General features: G+C 52.3%; 8 protein-coding genes across 8 annotated transcripts; 4 read left to right on the top strand and 4 right to left on the bottom strand.

The window, feature by feature from the left end:
* Positions 1-399: 399 nt before the first annotated feature.
* On the bottom strand, positions 400-2,463 carry Z519_04582 (uncharacterized protein; the record flags this gene model as incomplete). Its single annotated transcript, XM_016762328.1, has 1 exon — positions 400-2,463. One exon carries the CDS (start codon positions 2,461-2,463, stop codon positions 400-402), a length of 2,064 nt encoding a protein of 687 aa, XP_016621275.1.
* A 1,858-nt stretch (positions 2,464-4,321) lies between these two features.
* On the bottom strand, positions 4,322-5,821 carry Z519_04581 (uncharacterized protein; the record flags this gene model as incomplete). The annotated part of the gene is made up of 1 exon (XM_016762327.1): positions 4,322-5,821. The coding sequence occupies one exon, from the start codon at positions 5,819-5,821 to the stop codon at positions 4,322-4,324; it is 1,500 nt and encodes a 499-aa protein (XP_016621274.1).
* Positions 5,822-6,925: 1,104 nt separating this feature from the next.
* On the bottom strand, positions 6,926-11,155 carry Z519_04580 (uncharacterized protein; the record flags this gene model as incomplete). The annotated part of the gene is made up of 1 exon (XM_016762326.1): positions 6,926-11,155. One exon carries the CDS (start codon positions 11,153-11,155, stop codon positions 6,926-6,928), a length of 4,230 nt encoding a protein of 1,409 aa, XP_016621273.1.
* A 346-nt stretch (positions 11,156-11,501) lies between these two features.
* Positions 11,502-13,664, top strand: Z519_04579 (uncharacterized protein; the record flags this gene model as incomplete). The annotated part of the gene is made up of 1 exon (XM_016762325.1): positions 11,502-13,664. The coding sequence occupies one exon, from the start codon at positions 11,502-11,504 to the stop codon at positions 13,662-13,664; it is 2,163 nt and encodes a 720-aa protein (XP_016621272.1).
* A 458-nt stretch (positions 13,665-14,122) lies between these two features.
* On the bottom strand, positions 14,123-14,535 carry Z519_04578 (uncharacterized protein; the record flags this gene model as incomplete). Its single annotated transcript, XM_016762324.1, has 2 exons — positions 14,123-14,138; positions 14,294-14,535. 2 exons carry the CDS (start codon positions 14,533-14,535, stop codon positions 14,123-14,125), a joined length of 258 nt encoding a protein of 85 aa, XP_016621271.1.
* Positions 14,536-17,884: 3,349 nt separating this feature from the next.
* On the top strand, positions 17,885-19,455 carry Z519_04577 (uncharacterized protein; the record flags this gene model as incomplete). The annotated part of the gene is made up of 2 exons (XM_016762323.1): positions 17,885-19,168; positions 19,225-19,455. 2 exons carry the CDS (start codon positions 17,885-17,887, stop codon positions 19,453-19,455), a joined length of 1,515 nt encoding a protein of 504 aa, XP_016621270.1.
* Positions 19,456-21,392: 1,937 nt separating this feature from the next.
* Positions 21,393-22,785, top strand: Z519_04576 (uncharacterized protein; the record flags this gene model as incomplete). Its single annotated transcript, XM_016762322.1, has 6 exons — positions 21,393-21,622; positions 21,737-21,870; positions 21,920-22,075; positions 22,146-22,346; positions 22,558-22,683; positions 22,733-22,785. The coding sequence occupies 6 exons, from the start codon at positions 21,393-21,395 to the stop codon at positions 22,783-22,785; spliced, it is 900 nt and encodes a 299-aa protein (XP_016621269.1).
* Positions 22,786-24,870: 2,085 nt separating this feature from the next.
* Positions 24,871-27,182, top strand: Z519_04575 (uncharacterized protein; the record flags this gene model as incomplete). Its single annotated transcript, XM_016762321.1, has 5 exons — positions 24,871-24,933; positions 25,269-25,376; positions 25,434-25,765; positions 25,824-26,728; positions 26,791-27,182. 5 exons carry the CDS (start codon positions 24,871-24,873, stop codon positions 27,180-27,182), a joined length of 1,800 nt encoding a protein of 599 aa, XP_016621268.1.
* Between the last annotated feature and the right edge of the window lie 592 nt (positions 27,183-27,774).

The raw sequence follows: 27,774 nt of genomic DNA, 5'->3' as shown, positions 1-27,774 counted from the left end.
GTTAAACCAAAATGGGCTGGCAGAGAGAGAGAGGGTGCGGAACAGTTTACAGTGCTGGCAGTGTGCCATTCTTTACAGTTTGAGCAGAGTACCATGAATTCTATGGCTTTTTGGCGCCACCTACCTAATTCCTGAGCGTTTTATCAGTTCTGTCCTGTTCCTCGATGCTCCTGCTGTGCTAAGGTGTCCGTAGCCCTAGCCGCTGCCCTTCTGGGTGGTGTTGGTGGTGTTGTTGTCTTGTCAGTATTAACCAGAAACGCGTTCTCGATTCCCGATCTGCTGGACAGGCCTCTGTGCGTTGTTGCACGTGCATGCCGAACCCTGAAGTGCTCTGTTACAGTATGTTTAAGAAATCCACTCTAGATACACTAATAGCGGCTACATGTCTATACCCATGTATCAAGATAGCCATATTGGCTCACATTTTGCTTCATTGTACAGCTCCCCGTTCATAACACCATGGAAGTAGCACTCTCCAACTAATTTCCACTGCTTCTGATCGCCACCATCTCCACTGCAAGGCCGCAACAATAACGGCACACTACAGCCCTTCAGCAAGCAAATACGGTCCCCAAGCTGGGCGGAGGCGGGCACCATACCGATGAGGTTCCTCCCCTTAGACACAACGAAGCGCCTGTTTGCAGACGCGAGAGCAATGTCGTTAGCAATGTCGCGCGTCTCGGTCTGATCCGGGAGTCTGAACCTAATGCTGCCAGCGGTGCCGGTGTTGACGGTGGCAGGGGCAGACTTAGGAGCAAAGAAGATCATGGCCAAGATGAGAGTGAGAGCGAGACACAACCTGGCCGGTTTGGAAAAGAACGCCACCTTGCCGGTGGCGAGCTTGTGTTTGATGCGGGCGAGGGTGCGCGCTTTGCGCTTGTATCGATCGAATGCAAGGAACTGGCGCTTTTTGGCGTCGAACGCCGAACCTCTTTTACTAAGTTTAACGTGGTTCTCGTCGCCGTCGTGGGGATCTTCGAGGTACCCCGCGATAAGCGTCTGCCAGTACGCATCGAAGAGTGGCTCGCCTGTGGCAGCGTAAGTCTTGCCAGTTAGTCTCGCACCACAGAGTTTCTCCCACTCGCCAAAAATCGTGTCCTCATAGTAAAGCGAATCCAGAAGCTTCGTGTAGCTAGGCGAGTATTCCGTGACGCCGAACTCTGGGCGCATGGCGCGGCCCAGTTCACCGATGGTGTCCAAGATTTGTGCTTGAACACCGAGTTGTCCTCCTATAGCCGTAGAAACACCTGTAGTAGCCTCTGCAGAAGCCGTTGTCCAGGTAGAATCGCCAGCGGCGCGAAAGGCCGACTTTTCGATGCCAAGGAACCGTCCACGAAGAGCGAATGGCGAACGGCGTTCGGTGCTAGACCAGTCAGGCACCCACGAAGGAAGGCCATCAGGGGCACCAGGCTGCTCCCTAGGTATACCCGCGACGGTTATGACGTCCAGATTCCCATTGGCATCCAATAGGGTTCGGGCTAAGCGTTCATACGCGGCGGCGATACTAAGGCTATAGTCAGGACGCAAATTCAGCCCTGCAGGCCCACTGTCTTTTGCTAGGCCGAGTAGTGAGTAGATCTTGTCTCTGGGGTCAGTAGCCAGCCGCCAGCGATGGAGCACCAGCAAACTCAGCATTGACTCCCGCTTCTCCTTCCCCTCCCCCGTCTCCTCCTTCCCACCCTCTTCCACACTGGTGACGGTTTCGCGCGTCGACTCAATCGCCAGCGCAAACTCGGTGCCCAAGGGCGCAACCAAGTGTGCGACACCAGCGTCCATGAGAAGTCCAAAAGCCTCCATAAATGTATCCCAGGGCAGGCTGTCAGAGCCACAGTAGAGGAGCGGACACTGAGCTAGAGCAACCTCCTGCAGGATCCAAGCGCGACGGAAGTATTCGCGGCTGGTAACCCATTCCATGGCCTCGAAGTGCTCTTTGTTCAGCGAGCGAAGCGACAATACCATTCGGACGACGGGTGGCGCGTCGAAGGGCACCTCGCTGTCTGCATAGGCGATTTGAGAGATGAAGTCGAAGAGCCGGATGTCGGGTTTGCGTTTGGGCTTCTCGGGTGGCAAGCCCAGCCAGATCTGCACCCGCTGTGCTGAGCGGTAGATGTCGCCCATCAGCATCACTTGATCTCGCCGCTCGTCGAGGTCTGCTTGGTTGATGCAGATCGAATCCGCCCATAGGAGCTGCGAGGCGTACGGGTAGCGGAAGTTGCGCAAGGCTTCATTGAGGTTCTTAGTGATAGCTAGCGTGTTACCTTCTGGGTTGCAGGATATGGATACCGGGTCAGAGGCGTCGCCCCAGCAGTAGGAGATGGCGCAGTATTCTGGATTGTCGTCTAGAGACGCATGGGTGATGTTGCACTTGATAGGGTCGTTGTCGACACCCGGTTGAAGCTCGATCAGTCTGATGGACCTAGCACCTGGCTTGCCGGTTAGGGGTTGATATGCGTACTTTGCCATGGTGAGTCAAAAGCAGGATGTTCATTACGTAGAATGCTGTAGTTAAGATCCCGTAACCAAGGTGACGAGCCGGGAGTGATAAGCTAGGAGGATCAGAAACAGGGGCCAGGGAGAGCAGAGTTTCTGTCAGACTTTGCAGGGCTTGTACAAAAGCCTTGAGAGGACGCGGGCTCAGTAATTACTCTGTCTTGAATTCAGTGTATCTGATCTCATACATATATTTATAGATAGACGAATCGAGGCTGTTCATAGCCCAGGGGGTAGGCAAGATGAAACAAGTCGAAACGAACGAGTATGAGAGTCCAGCTCAACAAGAATGGTTGGCTGTCGGCGTTTGCCCTCTTCCACCAATCATATGCTCTGCCATCCCGAGTCTGAAGTTTCAGCAAGCCCTTGTCGTAGTTAGCGCCTCGTCTCTAAGTAGTTCACTGTCCCCAGGGTGCGGCGATCGAAGGGGAGAGTAGGAGCATGGATAGACAAAGAGGATGATGTTCTTGAGAAGGCTGTATTGTGCTCCGGTTTGTGTATTCTGAGAGTTATTGTGTTGGTTGTTCGCTGTTGTTTTTGCGTGAGCTCAATCGAAGCGACGGACAAGCCGTGTGCGTACTGCGTGATAATCACGTGTATTGTAACAGCCCTGGGAATTGCACCCTGCTCGCCTGATCAGGTTTTGGATAACCTCGCGCTAAGATGCATTAGTAATCAGCTAGGACGGGCGAGCGGGGACGCATTCACGTGATAATGACTAAGCTAGAGCATTGTCCGTCGCCGCCAAGACACGGCGAGACGGATATGTATACACACACCTCCACATCTAGAGCATCCGCAATCAAAAACAACAAATGGATATATCTTCCTCAACATTAGAATTACGTCCTTTGGGCAATGTCTTACGGGGAGTCAGGAAGGAAGGACCTAGAAAAGGGAGTCCTTCTATTCAATAGCTGTGATGCGGTGAGTATCAAATGGTTGAGAGCATTGGTCCCGCTTCCGAGATCTCCCTCTATCTCGCTGTTCAGCGCGTTCTTTCTTGTTTATATACACATTTGCCCTGGTCCAGGAGAACGCTATCGGAATCATCGTATTCATCATCGAAGTGACAGACCAATTTCTTCGCTTGATGAGTCTCAACGGCCGAAGAAATTAGTTAGGCCGGAGGCATTGGCTGTGATTTAAACTCCTCAGTCAGCCTTGCCAGCTTAGTTGAGACCATGGACCTACGAGAAAGCCTGGTAAAGAGGCTCGATAAGCTGTCCACCTCCACCGCTTCCTCATCAACCCGGCTAAAAGCGGGTATGATAATCTCCTGATACGAATTCTCTCACGCAACAAGGTCATTCCATTACTAGTGGCCGATGATCTCTCTTTTTGTAATCTCCCACAAGCAAACAAGGTAATCTTTATGATATTCATTCGATTGCTGGTAAGGATCAGCAATACCATAGTGTCCCATCTCAATGGCACATATAGGACGAGCAGACCATTCGAACTTGGTGATGTGGATCGACAACGCTGAGAGTCCAAGGGCCCCGATATTTCCGTCAGGCGCTTAAATTTACGACGTCTTTGATTTTCCATGGTGAGGGTATGAATGAGATATAAGGTGTTAGTATCTAAGCCCCGTGATCAACGTGAATAGTCAGAAGACAGAGGCGGCAGCAAGGACAAGGAGACCTCGTAAGAGGGCTAGGCCGGCGGACTTATATGGTGATGAGAGTCCAAAAGATACCCAAATACTTGAAATTGATTCATACCATTGATAATATCGCTGCTGGGCCTCACATACTGTACTTAGGAGGGACGGCAGCTACAGTCTCCAACGGCAATTCGCTATGGCCAGTGGTGCATTCCCTGAAGTCTATCCGGCAGCCACTTCTTTCTGCGTCGCCTTCTTCCTCCCTTTCTCTTGCTGCCCATCGCGCTTGACCTTCTCCAAGAGATGGACCCGGCTGTTTTCTTGTTCCAGCTTCTTCTGTCTCTGTCCGACCTCGCTCCACTTGGCCGCTGCCCACTCCAAGACCTCGTCAAATCTGCCGGCTTGGTACGCCATTCTGACCTCATCTGTTCCTTTAAGCTTCTCGAGCCCCGGGGGTTGCTCTTCACGCTTCCCTACAATCTCTCTCTTCATCCCTTTCATGACATACCCGATCTCAGGACCTTCTATCGGCAGGTTCTTCCTGATCTGAGCCCAAAGCATGTCCACCTGGATCTGGCGGACCATTTTTCTCTTCCTCTCTTCAAATCGGGTTGCAAAATCGGCACCAAAGGACTTCTTCGCGTCCTCGACGACGTCTTCTCGCGTCAGCAACGCAGATTTGCCCGGGGGGTCGTCGATGTGAGCAGGAAGGTAGGTTTCAAACCAGTACGCGAAAACCGGTCGTTTGGCAACACGCTGACGGTCATTTGCCTTCAGAAGCGCACGGCTTGTAACGGAACCTTCTGTGGTTTCCGCCTCTTCTCCTTCCTCGACATGTTTGGTCCGATCTCTCCAGCGACCCGGATCATGAAACCTACAACTTGACAGATAGTCCATCATCTCGTCCAGACTCCCAAACATCCGCCAATACCTTTCTTTATCCAAACCCAAATAGTCCAAGACTGTATCTGGATCGCTGGTCATTAGGACCCTTGCTTGTTCCTTGTTATGCTTTTCGACTTCTGCTATCCGCAGACAGAGTCCTTTGGAAGCAGGAGTAAGGCCGAATCGACGGACGATCATCCCAAGCATTTGCCAGAAGTCACCGTGCGCTCGCAAGAACATGTGCCAGTGGAAGTAGGCGGGAGTAGGCGTGATGGTGATGTCCAATTGGATATGCTTCGATATCGGATTAAGGGGCGTGGGTAAGGATGAGGACGTGGAAGGGTAAATGGTGGTGGAAGAGGTAGCGGCTCGATCCGGAGCGGTTTGGCTGGGGTTGGCGTTCTCTTTCATGGGGGTCTTCGTTCTCTCCTCTTGATCGGATAGATGACCATCCAATTCTCCTTCCCCAAGTTCACCACCGTGTGAACCTCCGCTCAGGTCACCCTCCGTTACAAATTGGTCTTCGAATTCCTTGGGCCATCTTAGCGCAAGACTACACGTCGAATTCCCGGCCATTTTCTTCCACTTTTCCGCCCCCAGCAGCTTCGCCAGAAAATCCCCGACTCGATGCTCAGAAGTCACCGTTCGATCCATCGGCTCTGCCACAATGATATCGATATCTCCGTGGGACGTCTTAGCAGGTGCTTCGAGGGCATGGCCGACGAGCTTGAAGTGTGCCCTGAGGAGCTCCTGGGTACGGGAGAGAACCGACTCGTAGACTTTTGGGGGCATCCGTGGCGTGTACAGGCCATCGGCGCTGAAAACGGAGCCGCCCATCTTGACGTACGTAGCAGAAATGTACAGTAAAGAATAGGTAATATCTGTTGTATGGACAACGTGGCGCGATGCTGGGCGTCTCAGAGGTTCTGGTAGACTCTCTTCACCAACAAAGTTAAAAGGTTTGAGAATGAAAATCGAGGGGGAAGTGAAGGAAGGTCTTCTTAACAGGAGGCTCACCAACTACAGTTGCTTGTTTGTATTTGTATTCACAAGTGATGTCTGTGACTCACGTGGAACTCTGACAGAAGGAAGGTGCACCGCCTCCGCCAAATGGCAGCGGCAAGGCTGGGGCTAGCGCCACATCCGCAGGAGTGAGATCTTCTCAACTCGGAAGTGCACTGTCAGCCACATTCCTCGACCCTCGCACCATCCTCAGCGAAGCATTTTTGGGCTTGCCGCGGTTTCAGTGAGATATAGTACGCACTTCCGCGTGTCGTCGCGTTGGCATGTTCGTGGGAAATGAGACGGAAAAGTGTATTAGAACCAGCTTGTATCCCATGTGCTGTCAACTTGGCTGAGTATTTTCTTGGCATTCGCCCATCCCCTGTTCAGGTTTCAACACTGTACTCTGTCTATAGGCCAAAAGGCATGACTTCTGTAGAGGTTGGCATGCCAGAGCCTCTATCACTGCTAATTTGTACAAAGCTAGACATTATAGGCGATACAGAAGGTATAAACCTACCTCGGACGCCGCTAGATGTCTTACGAACAAGGCGGGCTAATTCTCGCACCACAGAGAAGGTCGGAGGGTGTCCTATTGTCTCGAGATCACGAATTCATCTCTTTAATAGCATCTCTTGTGTATTCGACAGTGATCGTCGCGATTAATGTGACAAAGGTCTCGATGAAGTGGTGCCTTTGAGCCTACGGTTCAAGGTAGAATGGTCAACATCGTTCGCCGCGGCGGCAGACCGAATAGAGGGATATCGATGTGATTGATAGTCGTCGATGGCCGATAGCATTCTAGCCTCTCGATTGGCGTCCATTTGAGCGATTTGGCGAGGTGGTGGTTGAGGGGATGAGTGGCTGAAAGGTTGAGAGTCGACGCGTTGGTCGGGCGAAAACGCGTGTTGCATTTATAGGGTGGCGGACTTAATGGATTCAGACGACCTCATGCAACGGATCCTCCTCACCCGCATCAACGCCAAGTTCCTCCGCCTCCTCAGCTCCATAGCCACCTTGACTATCCGCCTCCATCTGGACGTTAACCTGTCCTCCCAACGCCTTGACCTTTGCCTGGGTCATTTCATAGACGTATTGACCGAGGTGCTCCACTCCTTCCATTTCTGACGTACTTTCCACCTCGTCCTCAAGCAAACGAGCTGTGGGGAACATCTCCCCGGTGGTGACAACTAACTTAGTCGGTCTCTGCAGTAAGATGTCCATAGCAGGCTTCATCTCAAAGCAGCTTGCGAACAGCTCCTTCCTGCCGATGATGTACAATCCAAACCTTGCACGCGACAGCGCGACCGTTAATCTCCTGATGTCTCTGAGATATCCCACTGAGCGGGTCCTCGTCATGCTGACGATGACGTAGTCATTCTGCTCACCTTGGTACTTGTCGACCGTCGTCACTGTCCTCGGCATGCTGAAGAGCGGGTTGTTTTTGCACCTGTGCTCCAGCACGTCACGGATCAACGCCCTCTGGCCAGAATATGTCGCGAGGATCGAGATGCTGCGTGACGGATAGCCCAGGAGGCGCATGTACTGGTACAAGGCTACAGCATACTCAGCCTCGCCCAGATTTTGGATGAAATGAGGCGTTGGTTCACGCTCACCAGCCCCTTGGTAGTCGGGGACATCGATGAATTGGTATTCGTAGCGGAAGCCAGCATTGGCGCGTGAAAATTCCGGCTGCGAGACGAGGTGAGGCAAGTTGCCCAGGTGGTTGTAGCGCCATTTAAAGAGGTTGGCGATTGAAGGGCGACAGCGCCCTTGTTGGTCGAGATGGATGGTCGGGACGCCTAGGCGGACGAGACGTAGAAAAAGGGATTGTTCGAAGTTGGCGTATTGGCGTAAAGCCAGGTTTTGGATAATGGGAGAATTCTGCAGATGATCTCCTATGAGGATGATTCGTTTCAGGGGCAGTTCGCCCGTCTTAGGGTCCGGCTCTTGCATCACGCATGGGATAAAGGTTTCAATTTCGGTTATTTGTGCTGCTTCTTCCATGATTAAAGTATCATAGTGAAAGCCCAATTCAACTATTTCGGATCTCCTCATGGCGGCGTGCGTTGATGTCATGGCAATGATCCGTGCCTCGTTTACCAAGAGGTGATTCGCTTGGTCGCGGCCATTGCGCAGGATTTCAAAAGGCCGAATTGACTCTAGCTCTGAGAAGATTTTGTCAATATGATACTGACAGCCAGATGCGACCTCCCGCGCTTCTTCCATCGTGGAGTCGGGAGGAAACAGCGTTGCGACGGGGGCGTTGCTAAAGTATTTGTAAAATGGAAAAGCATTGAGTACAGATTCGAAGGTGGCCTTTTCTGCATTGACAGCATCCCAGAATCGTTGCCAGGCCGGTCTAATGAAGACCTGATTGAAATAATCTGCCGTCTCGCATGAAGCGCCGTGTGCACCTTCAGCGCCAATGGAAGCGGCAAGACGGCTGACTTCGAACAGATACGATTGACGATTCTCCAGGAAAGACTCAACTCGACCATATTTACCGTATGACTCCTCCGTGTCAAGCTCTTCTTCTCCATGACCCAACCGTAACAGGTGGCGAGGGTCAATATCAAGAGCGATAATCTTTTGGAAAAGCTGATTGAGCGCTTGATTGCTATGAGCAACAAGCAAGATGCGTTGTGACGGAAAGTTGTGGTAGAGCAAGTTGATGGTTTGCGTTGCGACATCAGTCTTGCCCGTTCCTGGGGGTCCAACCACAACAGTAAGACCAGGCTGCGTCCCCGATATGATGGCTTCCACTTGCTTCGGTGTGAAGCGGACCGAGTTCTTCCGAGGGATGTCCATCGGGTATGGTCCAGTGTTGCGGGATTTGTAGGTCAGAACCTTGACAGTGGATGAGTCTTGCTCCATCTGATCGCGACGTCTCTTCTTCGGGTTTGTTGGGGGCTCGTCTAAAGCGTTCGTAGCACGTTGAAGGACGTAAGGTGGATTGAGGGGAGCGGACTGACCAGCTCCAGTTTCGACAGTCTTCCCTGGGAAGCTGTCCAACAGGTGCTGCCAATCAAGGAACGTATCCAGGTAGTCTATGGAGTCAATGTGATTTGAAAGGGACGGGAATGAAGCACTTAGTGGGTCACCATAGCCTAGGTACACTTCTTGCAGCCATGATGGAAGCACAGTCCCTGAAGAGACCAGAGCTTGGATTGTCTCCAGAACAGGCTTGAAGTTGTTTTCCCGTCCTTGTCGGCGAGCGATAATGTTCAGGGATGCGGTGTCCGACGCAATTCGGCCTGACTTTAGATTGTCGACAGCGTAGGAATTTGCGTCCAAGTCAAGCAAGAGACGTCTCCGTCGAGGCCTTGAGGTGTATCCATTTGTTTGTGTATCTCTGAGAGCTCGCCCATTGTCGTCCAGGACTTGGACAACCTCAGCGGTTCTTAGACTGGTGAACATTCTTTGTTCACTTTGACTGCCGGAATGACCATTGGTAAGAAGTCGAGGATCGTCGGTGGCCTTCACTGCCAGTAGGAATACAACGTCACGGGGTTTGAGATTGTCCCATTCTCTTCTGATACCGTCCGTAAGGCGGCTGACATCCAAAATCACTTCCGCCCGTACGAAACTAGGCTTGACGTGACCAACTTTTGGAGGACCGGCTTCAATGACTGCAGGCTCTCCAATCGGTAGAGCCATCTTCGAAGACCCTTCGAATACTATGGTGCTTCGATCTCGCCCAACTTTCGGCTTCATCCGCTTCACAACGCTTTCCATGTCCTTCCTTATACCATAGTAAGCTTCGGCCTGATAGAGCTGGAATGAACGCCACATGAAGTCGCTGAGGGTGAGATATTGCAGGTTCAATTTGGGAATTCCAAGCGGCCGAAAACCGTCATAAAGCTCGATCCCCAGCAAGGCTGGGTCATACAGCGAGTCGGCTGTGGGTAGGACTGCCAACTGGCTCACAGCCTCGCGGAAATCTCGAGGCCTGGAGAAGGATGTCAAGAGGGTCTCCATCATAATTGCACGGGTCGCAGCGATTCCGGCAGACGGAGGATAGCTAGTTCGGAGCCCAAGCTGTGCACATAGTTCCTGCAGTTCAGAGTCCGTCAACGCAGCAAAGTGAGACTCTAGCTCGCTTCTTTTGTCGATCGATCCAAAGTTTGACAGTGCAAGAACTTTCAGTTTGTCTTCAAAATGCTGGAGTGCCACTCGCTGCAGCCTCTCCAATGCTTGATAATGGGCTTTGCGCATGTCATCATGATTTCCTTCAGTGCCTCCCAATTCATCAATCGCAAAAGTCTGGAAATGTTCGAGAAGGACGGTCAAATCATGCAGAAGGACAGCATCCTCTCTTTCATACAGCTTTGATGTTCGGATTATGGGTATAATGTTGAGGTCTTTCAACAGAGGATTCGTGTATCGTCTGGTGGGTAACTGACTTATCAGGTCGATCAGGAATTCAAGAAAGCGTTCACAGTAGACCATTTCCTGAGAATGGGTCAACTTGGATGCGTTGAGCCTTGCGATGAAATCAATCGACATTGTATACAGCCATGCTCGATCGAACCGCAAACGAGTTTGAGTTTCTGCATCTGCGACACCATATTTTCGCGCGGAGGCTCTCCATGCCTTTCTCCTTGCTGGGTTTGCCTCCAAAAGCCTCTCTCTTGTCTTGTCATCATGTATATTTTGCCATGTTGCGATTGACACAAGCGGTGCGCACTCTTTGCGGACCTGATCATTTTCCAGAGACTGAAATGCGCCGAGCACGAAATGGAGGAGAGACAAGCGGGAAAATATAGAGAGCGAGGAGTCGAGGTTCAAGGAGAGTATTCGACGAAATAGGCTCGAAAATTCTGCTGGGCGATTGCTGAACAAGGACCAGTCGTGGAGACGAGCCCGTTGCTTCACATTGAAGAAGATTGCAATGAGCAAGACATGGTGGTTGGAAGAGTCTGATGAGAATGTCGGCCAGAGAAATCTCTCCAGAATCTGGTAGTTCTCAAGAATGGCGAGAGAGGGCCAGGGAAACGAGTCTTGTTCGAGAGGATCCCAAATTGTTGCCTTGATCACTTCTGGTTTGACCTTTGTAGGTGTAATATTCTTGTCCCACCAGTGTTTTCTAGCCAGCTCTTCCCACGGATTGACACTCTCTTCGCGTTGGATGCTAACGTCGGCTTGCACATCGAGGGCTGGAGCCATCGCCGGCCGTAGTTGAAGTCCCATTTAACGTGACAACATGCGGGTAACGGGGACGAAAAGAATGGCGAGGCCAAATTTTAACTGCGACATCTGCGGAGTTGGCAGGTATGTAACTGCGTTTCAAGAAAATTAAATTTCTCCGCAGAGCCTCAGGTCACATCTTCCTTGGCTCGCAACGGTAAACAACAATACCTACATTCTCACTGCTATCGTGATGTCTTTCTAGTGGATAGACCTGCCCCCTCCGCTGTTGTCAGGGTCTGCGAGGATTGTCCTCGATGTAAGCGAACAACAGCATCCATTCTTACCACCACCCTCGTCCCTCGTCCCTTGGCTCCGCTACGGCATGGCGGCCACAACCGTTCCCTGCGTCGCAACCTACAAACCGTTGATCGAGTCATGTATCCAAAATCTTACCGGAGCGCGAGAGGATGGTGACATCGATTCCCCCGTCCTCGAGACCGACTGCGCGGAGCTGGTCGACCAAATCAGAACAATTCGCGCCGATACCGTTCCGGAAGCGCTTCAGATACACAATGCCGCAGTCGAAACAGTCTGTCGCGACATTGTTGTCGACATCGTGGCATCAGTTGACATCTCCGAGCCAGCATTCGCCCAAGTCTGGGTCCTCCTTGACGTAATCAACATTTTATCCGACAACGAATTATGCGAACCAGGTCTCGGCTTTTGGCTCGTCGAGGAGCTGCTGGACAGTCAGACTATTGAAGGCTGCAGAAAGGTTTTTGATTACCTTGAATCGCGCAGGGAAAGGATGACGGCGAAACATTTCAAACAGAAGAACCTGGTCATTCTCAGATGCTGCAATGAGTTGCTCAGGAGGCTGTCACGGGCTGAGGACACCGTATTTTGCGGTCGCGTCTTCATCTTCCTCTTCCAGAGCTTCCCTCTAGGTGACAAGAGCTCGGTCAACTTGCGTGGAGAGTTTCATGTGGAGAATATTACTACCTTCGACCCGACCCCCGTCAAGTCAGAAGATGCCATCAAGCCCATGGAACTCGACACCGGAACGCCCCAAGCGACCTCTGGAGCCGACACGCCTGCTTCAAGTGGCCAGGCTCAAGATCATGAGAAGGCAGCAAGAGGTACGCCAATCCCTAAGACTGCCAAATCAGAGCCCAAAGAACAGCCTCCCGACCTCGACGCTCTATATCCCAAATTCTGGTCTCTCCAATCTTTCTTTTCCTCCCCAACGAAGCTCTTCGATTCCTCCAATATGGCTGCGTTCAAAGACGGCATCGCTCAGACCCTCTCCTGCTTCAAATCAGTCTCCAATAGCTCTGCTCCGTCTACAAACCCGACCGATGTGAAACGCAGTCTTAAGCGCAAACGCAACGATGTTGACACGACGTCCAACTCGACTTCGACATTCAACCCTAAATACCTAACTAACAGAGACCTATTCGATCTTGAAATCCACGACATTGCCTTCCGCAGACACATCCTAGTACAAGCTCTGATCATGATCGACTTCCTGCTGAGCCTCTCGCCGATTGCGAAAGCGAAATTCGAAGGACTTACAAATAAATCTGTGTTGTACTCCTACATCCTCTCAGAAGAAGATACTAAATGGGCACAATCTACTCGCTCTCAGATCGCAGCCTACTTACAACAAGGCGGAAACGGCAATGAGGGGAAATTTTACTACCGCATGGTCGACACGATCTTGTCAAGAGACAAAAACTGGGTGCGGTGGAAGGCTGAGAACTGTCCGTCAATCTCGCGCGACGGTGTGTCGCCGCAAATCTATATCGAATCGCGTGACACACTCACGAAACTTGCCGATTCCGCGCGAGCACCCCTAGTGAACCCACCTGGAGCAACCGATCTCGCGTTCCTCTCGAAAATTGAACCCCTCGAAGCTCTCAAGCATCCTTCCAAACGTCATCAAGTACCAAGTCTAGAGGAATACTACAGAGGCATCGAGAGGGATGACCTAGACATGGACTTCGCGATGACGGAGGAAGAAAAGAAAGAGATCGAGGAGAAGAAGGCGGGAAAGGTGTGGAGAGCCTTGCGGGCCAGCAAAAATCGGTTCGTCATGTGCGAGAAGGTGCAGTATGGTGGCGACTTGAAGGCTCTGCTGGGGGCGGATACACTCGAAGACCATGGGGAGAAAGGTGGGGAGGTCGAAGCGGAGGCGGAAGACGACAAGGACAAAGACAAGGCCGAAGGCAACGAAAGCAGGACTGCGGAGCGGAAAACAGATGGCGATGACACTGCGCAAGCAGAAACGCAAGACGAAGGAGAGACAAAGTTCGATACGACAGTGCCCGAGATCTCGCAACCGACGCAACAGCCAGGACGAGATATGCCAGAAGAAAACACGACCTCGAAAACCGAAGACGCGGAAATGACGGATATGGCTGAGCCGGCCTCGACCTCTATTAACAAGACGGAAGAGATCAAGAATGGGACCAACGGCGTGGCTCAGGACGACGCTGATCGGGCTACAGGTGCGGGTGGTGGCGATGGTGGCGAAATGCCGTGAGTGATGTCATTTTAGTCCCTCACAGGTCAATGTCCGTGGAATATACAGTACTCGCAACAATGGATTGTGCAAAAGGCACATGGCGAAAGAAATCATCGTAAAGGGACAAGATTTTCAAAGCATTGGCGCCCCATTCCAACCGAGAATCGTCTCGAAGTTTGCTTGATTAGGTAATAATTGGCTGCAAATTCAGCGTGGATCGCTTATGTAGACTGGCCGGACTGGCTAAACTCGATTGCCTGGGTATCCCCGATTCCGTGCATGCTCATGAACGCCCAGCGCTTGCAGACAGAACGCGTCATGGAAGGGACAGACGAACCCGTTCGTGAAGAAGACCTTTTTCCTATCAACGCCAGAGAGTACCCAGTGAAAGGCGACTCCCCTGTCGCTCAAATGCCAATCAATGAAACAAATGAAAGTCCCTTCGCAAGACCACGCATGAGGACCAATACCAAAGCCTATGCCGTGGGATGCCTAACGAAAAGGCGTCGTCACGGGTTTCGTGTCCCAGCACCATCTGAAGCTACAAGTCGCAATTGCACTTCCAGTAACTATTCGTAGTCCGTACGACTCTCACATTTCTAGAGTCGTCCACAAAAGTCCATTCCTTCGTTGACCAGAGGGCTCACTTCATCTTGCCGTACACTTCCCTCGTCCAGCTCTCTCCAGCCTCCTCAGAAGATTCCTTGCCGGACATGCTGGCGAAGTTGGTCATGTTGCCAAATCCTGCGTATGGAGTGGTAGTTGGACGAAGGCAGTCGTACCATTTGCCCTTGGGGTAGCAGATTGACGAGACTTGGCGAGGTGAGGGTTCAGGGATGGAGGATGCAGAAGCGTTTGAGGAGACAGATGAACGGCCGGTGGAGGACATTGTTGCTGTTGTTCAAAAACAACAAAAAAGTATGCAGTCTCAAGGAGTAGTGGTGGTGCAATGAGGAGGCTCGAGTTGTCGAGCGCTGGTCGCTGAAGCTTTGTAACTGTGACAAGAAGTTTGGCTTGTCTTGTTGCTTTTCAAGATTCGAGATATCGAGTATGGACTGAGATCTGTATGCGAGATTATACTTTCAGGTGCAGGTACTGTGGAATGCTTGTGTCAATGCTTGTTCTGCGTGGTTGACCAGCCCCAAGTTCCAATGGAGACCAGGGGCTTTTATAACACGAAATCCGGGGTAGAGGGGATCCATGTTAGAACGTCAAGGAGGGAAAATTTTCAGCTTGATCAAGCGAGCAGAAAGGGATCTCAGTGGTACGATTGGTGAAAAGTCAACACGCACGCCCTGTGGCTCTGCATCGCCTCATGCGACAGCATAGGGAGTGACATCAGTTGTTGGTAAACTTGGGCATTGCATCAATTCTTTCATGATCACGAGCACCTGAAAAATTCTGGAAGTGCTGAAACTTCCAAGGCGAGTGTCAGAAGACATAAAAAAGATTGGATGTTGTAGCCAGGAAAGAATCAACTATGTGTCATGGAATGGTCGAAGGAGGAATGAGTTACGTAGGAGAAAAGAACAGGCGGAGAAGGTCAGAGAATTTTGCAAAAAGGCTGAACCGCAGCCCTGCCTTGCCCTGCCGACGGTCCGTGGAAATGCGGAGAAGGAAGAAATAATTTTCCGGGGAGTGCCAGCGTTGCCAGCAAAATTTTCGCTTAGCGCATGCAACGTGACCTCCAACCGAATTTCCGCGCATCAGTGGGACATTCGCTTCGGAGGCCGCCAAATTCCCACGAGTCAAAAGATGAAAAGTCTGAAGGCGGCCGCAAAAGGTCGAAGGGGTCTGTGCGCGGCGCAGTGCGGGGTAAGGCTAGCCCCAGTGCAGGAAGGGTGAACGAAAGAATTAAAAGAGAGGACCTGGGGGGCGAGGGGGCACTGGGGCGGCAATCTCCCGCCGGCAGGGTACGAAGGTACTGTAGAGCAGTTCCGTATCAGCTTGGGCAAAGATCCAATTTCGAGCGCCGGGCTGCTGGTGGAACCCAGAGTGGTTAAAATGCTGTGACTGTGACGGTGGTTGCAGCTGTGGCTCCTTGACTCCCCGATAACGCGAAATCCATTCCAGGTTCCGGGTTCGGAAAGGGAAGGTGCGACAGGTCTACTGGGTACCTCGTAATGGGTTCCGACATGTGGCTGGGGATGCCGCTATCAGGGTGGCCAGGGAACGCTGCTCGGCGCCTCCAGATGTTGTCCAAGACGCGGCTAGAATTATTCGTCGCAATCACGCGTTTTGCCAGACGTACGGAGTACGGTTGGAAAAGCCATGATGAATGTCCTGCGTCGAGTGTTAACAGACTGATCGGTGCATTAATACCGATAAACCCACACAAAGTCTTGAAAGGGGCCCCATCGGCCGGGGTAAGATGGTCGAGTCTGACCAACTCACACGCAGCACATCGGCACTGAGAGTCTCGTGTCAAGAAGGACTACTCAGTCCCCATGTTGGGGTCGTGAGGCCCGCAATCAGCCTTGGTGGTCGGGTTTGGGGCAAGGCTTCGAGCCTCGTCCGGGCTGAAGCCTGGGGGCGACACGTCAAGAGACCAGGCTGAGCAAAAGCCAGAGACGTTGGAAGACATTGGATCATAAGTACACTTTGCGCGGCCACATCGTAATCCGAAAAAGATTCGCTCCTCGGCGGCTCCAAACGGAGCATGGAGCATCACTGACCACATGGTGGTAATGAGGCAAACGCGAGATGCAACGGTGAGTGGTGGCCAGCACTTTTCGGAAGGTCGAGTGGTAGCCTGTGATTGAGGGATGGCCGACTCGAATCCCTTAATCTTCGTATCTCTTTTGGTAGCATTTGGTGCTGATGGGCTGATGGGCTGATGGGCTGGTTCGTCCTCTTGTAAGGGGGGGGCAATGAGACCGTTTGCCATCACCATTGGTCTCCTTGTTAGCCTTCTCGGAGGCAATATCTTTTTGTGGGATGGCCATCCTCTAGCCTGGCCAGCCAGTGGCGCCCTGACTGGCCATTCTCCAAAGCCTTGTCCTGTCAGAGCCTGTCACAGCACGCTTCCGAGCCACCTTTGGTTGGGCTGCCCCCTCTTTTCCTTTGCTATGGCCTAGCTTGCTGGGTGGCTTTCGCACCACCTTGTCATGCAGCCTCGGCAGATCTCTGGCCATTTGGTTTCGAAGGGCCTGCTGGCATTTGGCCTTGCCACTATTACTCGGCAGGTTGTGCAAATTTGTGCATGATAAGGGTGGCTGCCTGTGTGGTGGATTTTCTCGAGGAAGGCTACGGGTGGTGGAGGATGACTGATCGATGGTGCAATTGCTATCGATGGTCAAGGTCATGGTGCACTGACACGTGCTTGTTTGGTGCTCTGGATGGGAATTACAGTAGATGGAGAGGAGCACGAGGAGAAAAAGAAGGTTGCTTCGGGGAGGGGAACATACCCAAGGCCAGGTGCAGCCAGTCACAGACCTGGGAGCGTCTGGGCCTTGGAGCCTGACTCGATGCTGGACCGAGAGCCTGACCGAATGCCTGAGGCTGATTGCGACAAGCCCCCGAGTCAAGCCCCTCCAGAGAGGACCCAAGGCAGGCCCCAAGGCAGGCCTGGTGAGCCCAAGGGTCCTTGGATCCTCCGCAGCCTTATTTCAGGCTAAAGCCTTGTGCTGTTCCTAGCCTCCTAGCCTCCTGGCCTCCTAGCCTCCTCCCCCTCTACTATCTCTCTCATTTGCACACTTGCTGCAGCATCCCCTCCTCGCCCTCTTCGTTCGAATTCCTCTCACCCTCCCACCTTTTCCTCTTCTTTCTCTCCTGCTCGCCCTTATCGCGCTCTTCAACCGCCGCGTCTTCATCAGATTCCTGCAATTCACGTCAGAACAGACGTCTCTCGCGTAAATTCTGCGTCTGCGTTTCCCTTTTTGCACCCTTCTTTCACCCACTGTCTTCTTGGCGCTCTCGCCACAGTTTTCACAAGCTCGTATTCGATCCCAGCTTTCTCGGTCGCGGGACTGTTTATCTGGTTGGAGTCCATCCATCCCTTGATCGATTTCATCGCCCAACCTGACCGTGTCAGGGCTCAACCCCCTCTCTCGACACCGACTACACAGCCAGAAGATGGTCCATGTCGATTGAGGCGCCACAGTGACCCAAGTCCGAAAGCCTTGTCTACTCACGCCTTGTTGCCACGCCTCGTCGGTTGACTCGCTCAACTCCGCTTCTCACCCCCAACACTCACCACAACCACCACCACAAGTTACGCTTCCATCTTCTCATCCAACATGGCTACCGATACAAACATCAACATCACCTCTGCATCTCTGCGTGGAAGCCCATCAGATCGCATCATCAAACCACGCCCTCGAAAGGACTCGTTGCAGTCGATTTCTGGTTCGGATACCCACCCTGGTCGTGTGGTGAAGCCTCGCGCACGAAAGTCACCTGGTTCTGGAGCTAAGAGATCGGAACCGGCAAAGCGCAAGTTCATCTGCTCGTTCTCCCACTACGGCTGCGACGTTGCTTTGAGTTCCAAGAACGAATGGAAGCGCCATGTCTCAATTCAGCATCTTCAGCTGGGTTTTTATCGTTGCGATGTCGGTTCATGCAACCCTGACTTGAACAGCAATGTTCCCAACCACAAGCGCGTCTATAATGACTTCAACCGAAAGGATCTTTTTACGCAGCATCATCGACGCATGCACAAGCCCGAGACTGGCCCAGGTTCAGGCCCCATCACGCCTGGCAACGCCGGCGATAAGGATTGGAGAGCCTTCGAAGACAGTCTCGAAGAGGTCCGCAGCCGCTGCTGGATGGAGAAGAGAAAGCCCCCTCAACGCAGCACCTGTGGCTTCTGTGGCAGGGTCTTTGAAGGCGAAGGCAGCTGGAACGAGCGCATGGAGCATGTCGGAGGGCATTTCTCCCGCGACATCGTCGAAGCCAAAGAGGAACGAGAGGATGAAGATCTGACGAATTGGGCCCTCCAAGAGGGTATCATCAAAGACGCGGGTAATGGCCGGCATGTCCTTGTTGACCAGCCCCCCACCATCAGTGAAAGACCTTACTCGACCAGGGACCGAGACGTCGCCATGACTGATGCTCCCAGTTCTGACGGTATCTCTCGCGACCCAGAGCATTCTCCCTCTCTGAGCGCCTCATCCCGAAGGCCAGAATCAGAAAGCAATTATCCCAAGCTCGACAGCCCACGCGAAGCTCGCCGTCTCAGTAACACTATGAGCCCCAATGGTACCCCACGTGCTCCCTCTGTGCCATTGCTCCAGCCTGCGCCTGGAAGCACCACTGCTGGACAAGCAATCGCCCCTGCCCTTGCTGCCGCCGCGCTTGGTTCCGCTGTCCCTGATTCGCCTGAGAGCAAGCTTCAACCTCCTCCAACACCTCCGGAACGACGAGGCTACAACCTGGCTCCGCCCCCGCTGCAAACCGCGAAGCAGTCTTCCCCCACTGGTGCACCAGGCGATTCTGGCAGCGGGGACCGGCTAGAAGATCTAATCAACCAATTGATTAGACCCAAACCGCCAAAGACGCATCGTCGTCTGACATGGAAATGTGTGAGTTGAGCGACAATGGACATCCTTTGGAGATTTGCGCTAACTCCTCTCCTCAGGATTGCAATCTCGAGATGTCAGTTGATATTGACGATGCAGACCGACAAGCCATTGAAAACCTCCAAGACATCAGTATCATCTGCAGCAAGACATCGAACCCTTATCTGAAGGTCGCCAAAACTGGAAAGTACCAAGTGGTTGCCTGTGACGAACTGGCCGACTACATTTGGAAACATTCGAAACAATCAGTCGAGCAACACAATCGCCCTAGCGAGGTTCCCGTTAGCTAGCGAACTAAATGCGCACAGAGAAATTCTTTTCGGGATGGGGTGATCAGAAAGGAGACGGTTCTCGCCGAGAGTTCACCAGCACCTGGACCGTGCTAGAAGTGGAACACATACGTTATCAGTATCGATTACTACTTCTTCTTCTCCTCCTCCTCCTGATCAGCATCAATTCATATCTCGCTCCACAAGACGATCATTAAAATACTCGATACGACGGCTGATAAACTGCATCTTGGGTCGGTTGTTGGTCGGCAGATGGTTATGGGACTCCAACGGATGCACAGAGAATCGCCTCAGGGCCTTCCAAACCAAATTATTACATACAGGTTTTATGTCTGTGGCACGATCGGGCGGGACAGCATGGTATTGTTTCTTTTTCACCCTGAACAAAACCAAGCTTCCCGAGGGGCGTGGCATCAGAGGTTACATTCCTCCGTTTCACATGTCCAGGAGGTGTCCTGATCGTGCTTTCTATCTTGTTGACAAAAACACACGAATGAAATGTTGAATCTGCTTCAAGCTGTCGCGGAGTCTTTCGTTGAGTGTGACTATGGTCAGAGCCTTGCTGCCGCTGTTTCCTTTTGCCTCGTTATGGATGTAGTTGTGGTGCACACTTTGTATTCCATCCAAGTCGGTTCCCACTCCCGAACTACACGTGCCGGCGATGGTGCTGAAGGCGGCATAGCCCCCTGGCCTCTCGATTTGCCTCGAACGGGTCAGAATACGAATCGGGGGTTTGCAAGGGGCCATGGCGGGTTAAGCAGTCAGCGGTGGACCCCCCCCCCCCCCCAAAAGTGGTTCCCTTTTGTGAGTGGAAGGGAGAAAAAAGGTACCTGGCGAGCTGGGCGACTGGGATAAAATTTTTGGAAGGATACCTCGCAAGTGGCACGGTCTAGAGTGGTTCGCTATTAGATAGAAAGGTGCCCTTCAATCACAATTGGTATTTTGTTTACCTTTAGAATATTAGTGGCCCTCTGTCATTCATCCTACACAGTGAATTCTATTCGATATAGCAGCCGCTTTGACGTTATTGGAGCACTCTTGAGGGACATATTCCGTGACAGACTGTGCACACTGTGCCCCGTATTTTTTGAATCCGGCTTGCTATGTAGAGGGGGGTGAGCCGGGGGTGAGGAAGGTGAGGAGGACGAGGAGAGAGGGGAGACGAGGGGTACGTACCGAGTACTCTTGCTGGGCACAGGCAGTTTAACGTGCGTAGCGTTGTGCCTCTCCTCAACCTCCTCTGTACACAGGCAAGGCAAGTGTCCAGGCACGGCTCATCAAAACACATGGTCAGATAACTCGCCCCAAGACAATACCTGTGCATCACCCAAAAAAACAGCCGAGCATGCAGCGGGCGTGCATGGGAGTTGTTACTAGAGAGGGCAGAGAGGGCGAGGAGCCTGGGCCCTTTTTCCCATGTCGAGCTTTTCTGGCCACACACTCAACCACGTTCCTCGCTCTCTCCATATGCCACTCCGCCTAGCCATGTTTGCCATGTCCATCGCAGCCCACTCATCGTCCTTCTCTTGTCTCCTTTGACAAATGGCCGTCACCAGCTGCCACCATGTCCACCATGTCCACCACGTCCCCAGGCTGTGGGCAAGTACCTCGTCCGCAGAACGGCCTGCTCGAGAGCTCATTTCGCTCTCAGGAGATATCTTATCCTTCCCGATTTTGCCATCTGGAGCCTGCTTTCGAATCTCACTCCTGAATAATGGCTCCAACTGAGACTTTCTTCTGCCTGCGACTGTTCACCGCAATCCGCAGTGTCCTGTACAGAGTCTCCTCTATCCGGCCTTCGTCCTGAGCTAATCATAATTTGGCTACCTACCTGGACGATCCCTATTCCGACTGGCAGTTGGCTTCTAGTCTTCTAGAACAAAACCTTGCCCGAGGACTGCAGTTAAAGCCCTGTCAGTGGAACCGGACCGGCGGCAATGTCCAGCCAGTCCAACTTCCTCGACACGACCGACTGGCCCTTGCAAAAATCACCTCGACAAGATAGTATAACATCGTTGGATACTCCTTCAGATACTGCCAGCGTCCACTTTACCAATATCAATCTGCCGCCCACTCCAGCCCTCTCGGGGCACGGTGATAGAAGTCGACAGTCGAGCTGCTCGTCAGAACAGATAGTTCACGTCCCTTTGAAGAAGCCGGTCAACATGTATGTGTCCGTCCCTCGTGCGCTCGTGCTGTCAACATGGGCTCGTTCGTGCTTTTGTTTCTTCTTGGTCTTGATGCAGAGCGCCTATTGACACCCCTATCTGGCATGACACAGCTCCTTCAGCAAGGGTAGCAAACTGTTCAAGTTGAAATACTCGCAAGTCCAACTTCGCAGAGATGTGGCGGGTCACCTCAAGCAGGTTGAGCTGAGCGACCCGGCGGGCCTGCAAACCACATTTATTCACTCTTGTTAGTTGGGACGAAACCTCCCAGAAGACTCCCTACTGATGACTGGCAGTTCCTGGCACAAAGATGCCCATTCCCCATCTCGAGACCCCTGTCACATCAAGCACCAGCCATATCTCTCGGGTATCGTTTCTTGAGGAACAGAATGTGCGGATGGCATCGACCTTGTTTCAGGCACAACCTTCATATACCTTTGAAACATGGGAAGGTCCGTGGATACTTTGGGCTTCCCTCCCTCTACCTGACTAGTCCATGTTCAAATTCTGATCAGTTCCCAGATTGTGTACACTTCCAGGAAGCCTTACTCAGTCAAACAGTTGTCTTCACGGCGGGTATTGCAGAGGCAAAGTCCAAAGGAAGAGGCGAAGAATGCATTAGTCAGAATCTGCGCATCCTGCGTTCGCGGACGGGGAAGCAGATCATTCTTTTCTTTGCCAATTCACAACGAAAAGAAAAGAAGCGGTACATCACTGTTCCCCGTAAGTATCCCCCGACAACATATCATGCCAGGCTGGATGAGTAGCGGTGGCATCCTGTCTGACAGAGGAGGACACGCCAATTTCCAAGTGGGACGCGGTTCCGGTTAATTGATCAACTTGGACTCTTGTCAGACCCTTGCAACCGTCTCTGCCAGCCGAGTCGTTGAGGCGTGGTGCTTGTCGGTCATGTAGGTTGCTAACTTGTGGGCAGTTGATTGCATCGATCACATTGAACAGAGCAAGAAAACAGGTCGGCCGATGACTGTTTCATTACGACCTAATTTCGACTTGCTGGCACAATTGAAGGCGCTTCACATTACATTCCTTGACGACAACGGTATGGAACTCGACCTATCCTCTTGTAACCCAACTAATTGTCATTCTAGACCAAAAGAAGTTTTTCGGCTTGTTATGTCACGGCGTCGGTTTCCAGGGATGATGAGAACGCAATACCGAGATATAACGATGCATGAATTCGCGTTATGTGAGCGTATGAGCGATTACGAGGATACCCAATCACGACCTACAAGTACGGAGTATACTTTGGCATGATTCAGCGTCTCTGCTGAATGATAGAGCCTCAAAACCAGACCCGACAATGTGAAGACGTTTGTTGATTGTATCACGCGCTTTGACATGAGTTGTTTTGGCCAGGAACTTGGCCGAGTTTGTCGTGCACCCAAGCACTGGTATGGCGCCATTTAAGTTAGGGTCGTCAAGGCTGGGCTGCGGCTAGCTCGTGGGATGGTCGATGAGTGGTGGCGCGACTGTGGGCTGAGGCGCGAGCTGATTGCAAGTTCTAGCGTCGGCTAGCAAAGGAACAAGGGGGACGCTTCCCGTCCCTCTTGTTCCTTTCATCGACAACGGAGTCCAGCCCTAGTCCTTTGCCTGATAGCGATCGATGATCTCGCTAAAGACTCGGAGGCGACGAGGCCGAGCCAAACAGCCTAATGGGTACAGTACGTTCTCCAGCGTGGAGAGTGGTTCGACGAGCAGATGATGGAGTCTCGCAACCAAAAATGAGGATACGGCTGCGCTTCCTTCTTCTTCTTGTTCTTCTTCTCCTTTTCCTACCTAGGAAACTGGAGGGGAGAGCGGAGACCATTTTTCTTTCAGGTCTTTCCAGTATCGTGTGGCCCCCCCTGATGATAATATGTCTGTACCCGATATTACCTAGTACGTGTATGTATATGGAAGAATGGAGCTCGGACGATGCGATACGAGTAGAACAAGATACTTATGCTTACACTAGAAGCAGAAGGTCGCTGCAGATAATGCACACTCTAGGGACGGTGTCGGGCATCGGCGCGGAGATCAGGACCTGTTCTGGTCAATGGGTTGAGGAATTCCTCTGCAAAAGATGGCTGGGGAGAGATGCATGATGCTTAAGACTCACCTGGTGTCAGAAGAGAGAGGATGGATTATATCTGGACACCAAAGAGGAGAAGTGTGAGCGAGGTGTCGGGGCATCTGACTGCCTATGCGAAGGACCCTAGGCAGTACCTACCTACTGGTAGATACTTGAGACCCTGGCTTGACTGGCTTGACCAGCCTGACCAGCTTGACCAGCTTGACCACTTCCCACGTGGGAGAGGCTACGAACGCTGAATGGGCCGCAGCGTTGAGGACAGTTCGGAATGGGAGTGGGAGCTGGGCAATCTCACAGTTTTAGCACCCCGCCAAGGGCAACCAGGGTTAGTGAGGTCCAGGGCCAAGCACGGTGCCTAGGACTGGGCGGGACTGGCTCGCTAGGCCTAGGTTGTCCCATGTTCACCAGCGCCTCCAACGCCCTCTCACCGATGCACATTCCCCTCCTCAGTCTTCTTCGGCACCCCCACCACCCATCACACCAAGCTAGGTCTGGCTATGGATCTAGAGTGGGCTCTCCCCGAAACTTACGGCAAGGGACTACCTTTGCCTTGGGTCACAGGCTAGTTGAAGCGTGCAAGCAAGTTCGGATCTCTTTGGTGACTGCCCGTCGACAATTCTTTAACCGGGGCACTGGACAAAGTGGGTGAGTGGGCTGGTCACCGAGGGAGGGCTGGGGGGCTGTTTCTTTCTACGAGGTACTCCGGACGCAGTATTTCACGCGTGCCGTGGTTCCACGCCCTGCACAGCGCCCGATCTGAGAGCATGTGAGGGAGAAAAATCACCGCCCACGGGCAGGGTGATGGGGAGGTGGCACCCTAATAGTAAAAGAAAAACCCCCCCATTCTTGTCGAGCTATTTCATATCCGAGTCCGTCTCATCAGCCAGAAGAAAATTCAGGTACCCGTAGAGTCCATCCTTATTGCGACCCCCCCAAGTCATTCCCATTTATTCCCTCTTCAAACATCTATCCCTCCAATCCCTCTCATTTGCTTCCAGACTTACAGTTGTAACCTGCCCCCAAAAGGCTCTTCCCTGCGGCTTACTGTTTCCCACGGCCTCGAATCATTCCTGCGCTATGGAGGGCTGACTGATCTATCCCTGGACCCCTCGCTTTTGGCCCCATTCTGCTTGAACAACCCTCTACAGCCTTACGATGGGACGATGGCGTGGACGTCTTTATGCGACTGATCGCGCAAGAGACTTTGAGCATGAGCGGGTAGGTCCCAGAATCGCAGGGCCCTCGCAAATCTAAATGAAAAATACGTGGCACGCTCGAAGGCTTCACCGTTAGAACGGAGCAGGCCTCCGTTGGTAATGAGCGTTCCAGTTACACTTGGAAACAGGCGCTCTGTCCTTCATCTACACCGTTAGCTGTGTTCAATATAGCGACCGCTTCGTCGTTGTTGGGCCGCCTACAGCTATACTGGATACAGCGTGTATCTTGGGCCAGACGGTGCCACGTATCTTTCGGTTCGACTTGCCTGGGTTCTGACTTTGACTTTGGAAACGAGAGAACTGTTGGTCTGACATGTTATTCTTCTTCGCCTTTAGGACCGCCATGTTCGTGTACGTCAGATCTACGAGACCATCGACCGACAGCCTTTCCAGTGGGTTGTAGTGCTCGTTGCTGGAGTTGGCTTCCTCCTGGATGGTTTTTCGGTATGCCCGTCTCTTCTCTGCCTTCTGGAATTGCGGTCATGACTGACAAGTGGGCAGCTCTTCGCCGGGAATATCGCCCTACCTATGATCTCTTACGTCTACTGGAACCAAGAAGTCTCCACCTACCGAGTGACATGTATCAACATTGTCACGCTCACTGGCACCCTCATTGGTCAATCGACGTTTGGCTTCCTCGCTGACAAGAAAGGTCGGAAGACAATGTACGGGATTGAGTTGCTCCTGCTCATTGCTTCAACCTTGGGGGTGGTCATGAGCTCCGAAGGCTACAATGGAAGCATGAGCGTCTATGCCTGGTTAATTTGGTGGAGGCTCATGGTTGGGATAGGTGTGGGAGCGGATTATCCCCTGAGCGCCGTCATAACTGCAGAGTCAGTCGTCTTGTCGTGTTACGCTGCTGGCAGCGTCGATCCAGCTAACGTGTCTCAGATTTGCACCCACCAAACACCGAGCGCGCATGATGGCTTGCGTCTTCTTCATGCAGCCGCTCGGGCAGATCATGGGGAATCTCATCTCACTAATTGTGGTCGCCATATCCCGCCACTCGAACCACGACGATCTTCAGCGGTCTGTTGACATCATGTGGAGGTGGATTATTGGTATTGGTGTGGTACCGGGAGTGATCGCTTTGCTTTTCCGGTTCGCCATCCCGGAAACCCCTCGATTTCTGCTCGATATCGAAGATGACCCTGTCAAAGCCGAGTTTGACGCAACCCAGCTGTTCGGTGAGACTTCGATGAACAGCGAGCTGGAAATCGGAATGTGGTGTGATTCCCTTGAAGAGTCAAACCTGTCCAATCGGTCACTTGACGAACGTTCCGATGCTAGACCCTCGTTTGCAGTGACACCAGCGCCGCTGGCAACGCTCAACTCATCCTGGAAAATATCGAAAGCCGACATCAAACAATACTTCTGGACCGAAGGAAATTGGAGAACTCTGGTTGCCGTGTCCCTGTGCTGGCTCCTGTTGGATTTTGGATACTACGGTATTGGCCTGTCGAACCCCCAGTTTCTTGCCAAGACCTGGGGTAGCTTGCATATCTCAGCGCCCAGTCCCATCTGGAAGACCAATAGTGATCCCGATATCGACATCTACGACATGTTCATGGACACGTCGGTGCAGGCGCTGGTCGTTTTGAACACGGGAAGCTTCGCCGGAGGAATTTTGTGGATCCTCTCGGCTTCCAGGTTAAACCGGGTGTCTCTGCAGAAATATGGGTTCCTGGCTCTGGCTGCTTTGTTTATTGCCTTGGGCACCGAATTCATTGTGGTGCAGCAAGAAGGGGCTCTGGCAATCACACTATACGTGATTGGACAGTTCCTGTTCAACTTCGGTAAGTTACTGGCAAAGTCAAGGAGGATGTCATTTCAACCACGGTGGCTGACACTTGGCCAGGGCCTAACTCAACGACATACATCATTCCCGCCGAGCTGTTCCCGACTCGCTATCGATGTACGTGCCACGGCATTGCAGCGGCCTCCGGAAAACTCGGATCTATCTTGGTGCAAGTGTTTTCTCTCTACTACAAGTTCGGATCCTCGTCACCGGGTGACAATCAAACGAAACGCTACGGGACGATCCTCGTGGTCTTCAGCGCATGCATGATCCTCGGTGCGGCGGTCACACACTTTTTCGTCCCCGAGGTGCAAGAAAAGGCGAAACGGGGCTCCATTTGGTCGGGCCGGAGCAAAACACTAGAAGCTCTTGCTCTGGGCCGATGGAGAGAACACAGCGAGTCGGTGATCCGTTCGCGGCCCACGAGGAGTATTGATGTTGATGGACTATGAAGTTATGGACAAGAGCTAATACTTTGTCTCTGTGTAAAACCCGCGCGGCATGGCGAAGTTGGAGTTAATTTTTTACCAATTGAACACGTGGTGAGACCCGGATTTGACAGTCTGTCATTGCGGCAAAACTTGCGGCCGGCTTGAAATGAACTCTAGGACGCGGCCTGCTCGGTTAAGGAGCAGGATAATTGTATCATATGCGAAATGGCAGGCATGGAATCATCTCCCCGGTGTACATATCAAGATCAAATATAGGGCTAGTCAATACTACAAACTAGGAGGCGCTGTCCTGCAACTACTGTTGAGCATCATCCCGCCTTTAAAATCGCTGCTTGCCCGTTTGAGGCAACTACGTCGGTAGTTAAGACCAGTGGCACGGCCAACATAGTAATATAGTAATTGAAGTAAACCGCTTCACTACTAGAGCGAAGGTGCCCTTTATTCACATTAAGTATATTTGTTATCTTTAGGAATAGTGACCATCTGTCATTAATCCTATACCGTCAATCACATTCGACATGCCGGTCGCTGTGACATTATTGAGCACCCTCGAGGTAGTATCCCGTGACACTTAGATTTCCCTATGCTCGCC

This window comes from Cladophialophora bantiana, assembly GCF_000835475.1.
Source record: "Cladophialophora bantiana CBS 173.52 unplaced genomic scaffold supercont1.6, whole genome shotgun sequence".
Classification (NCBI taxonomy): Eukaryota; Fungi; Ascomycota; class Eurotiomycetes; order Chaetothyriales; family Herpotrichiellaceae; genus Cladophialophora; species Cladophialophora bantiana.
This window is presented reverse-complemented; position numbering and strand designations above follow the sequence as displayed.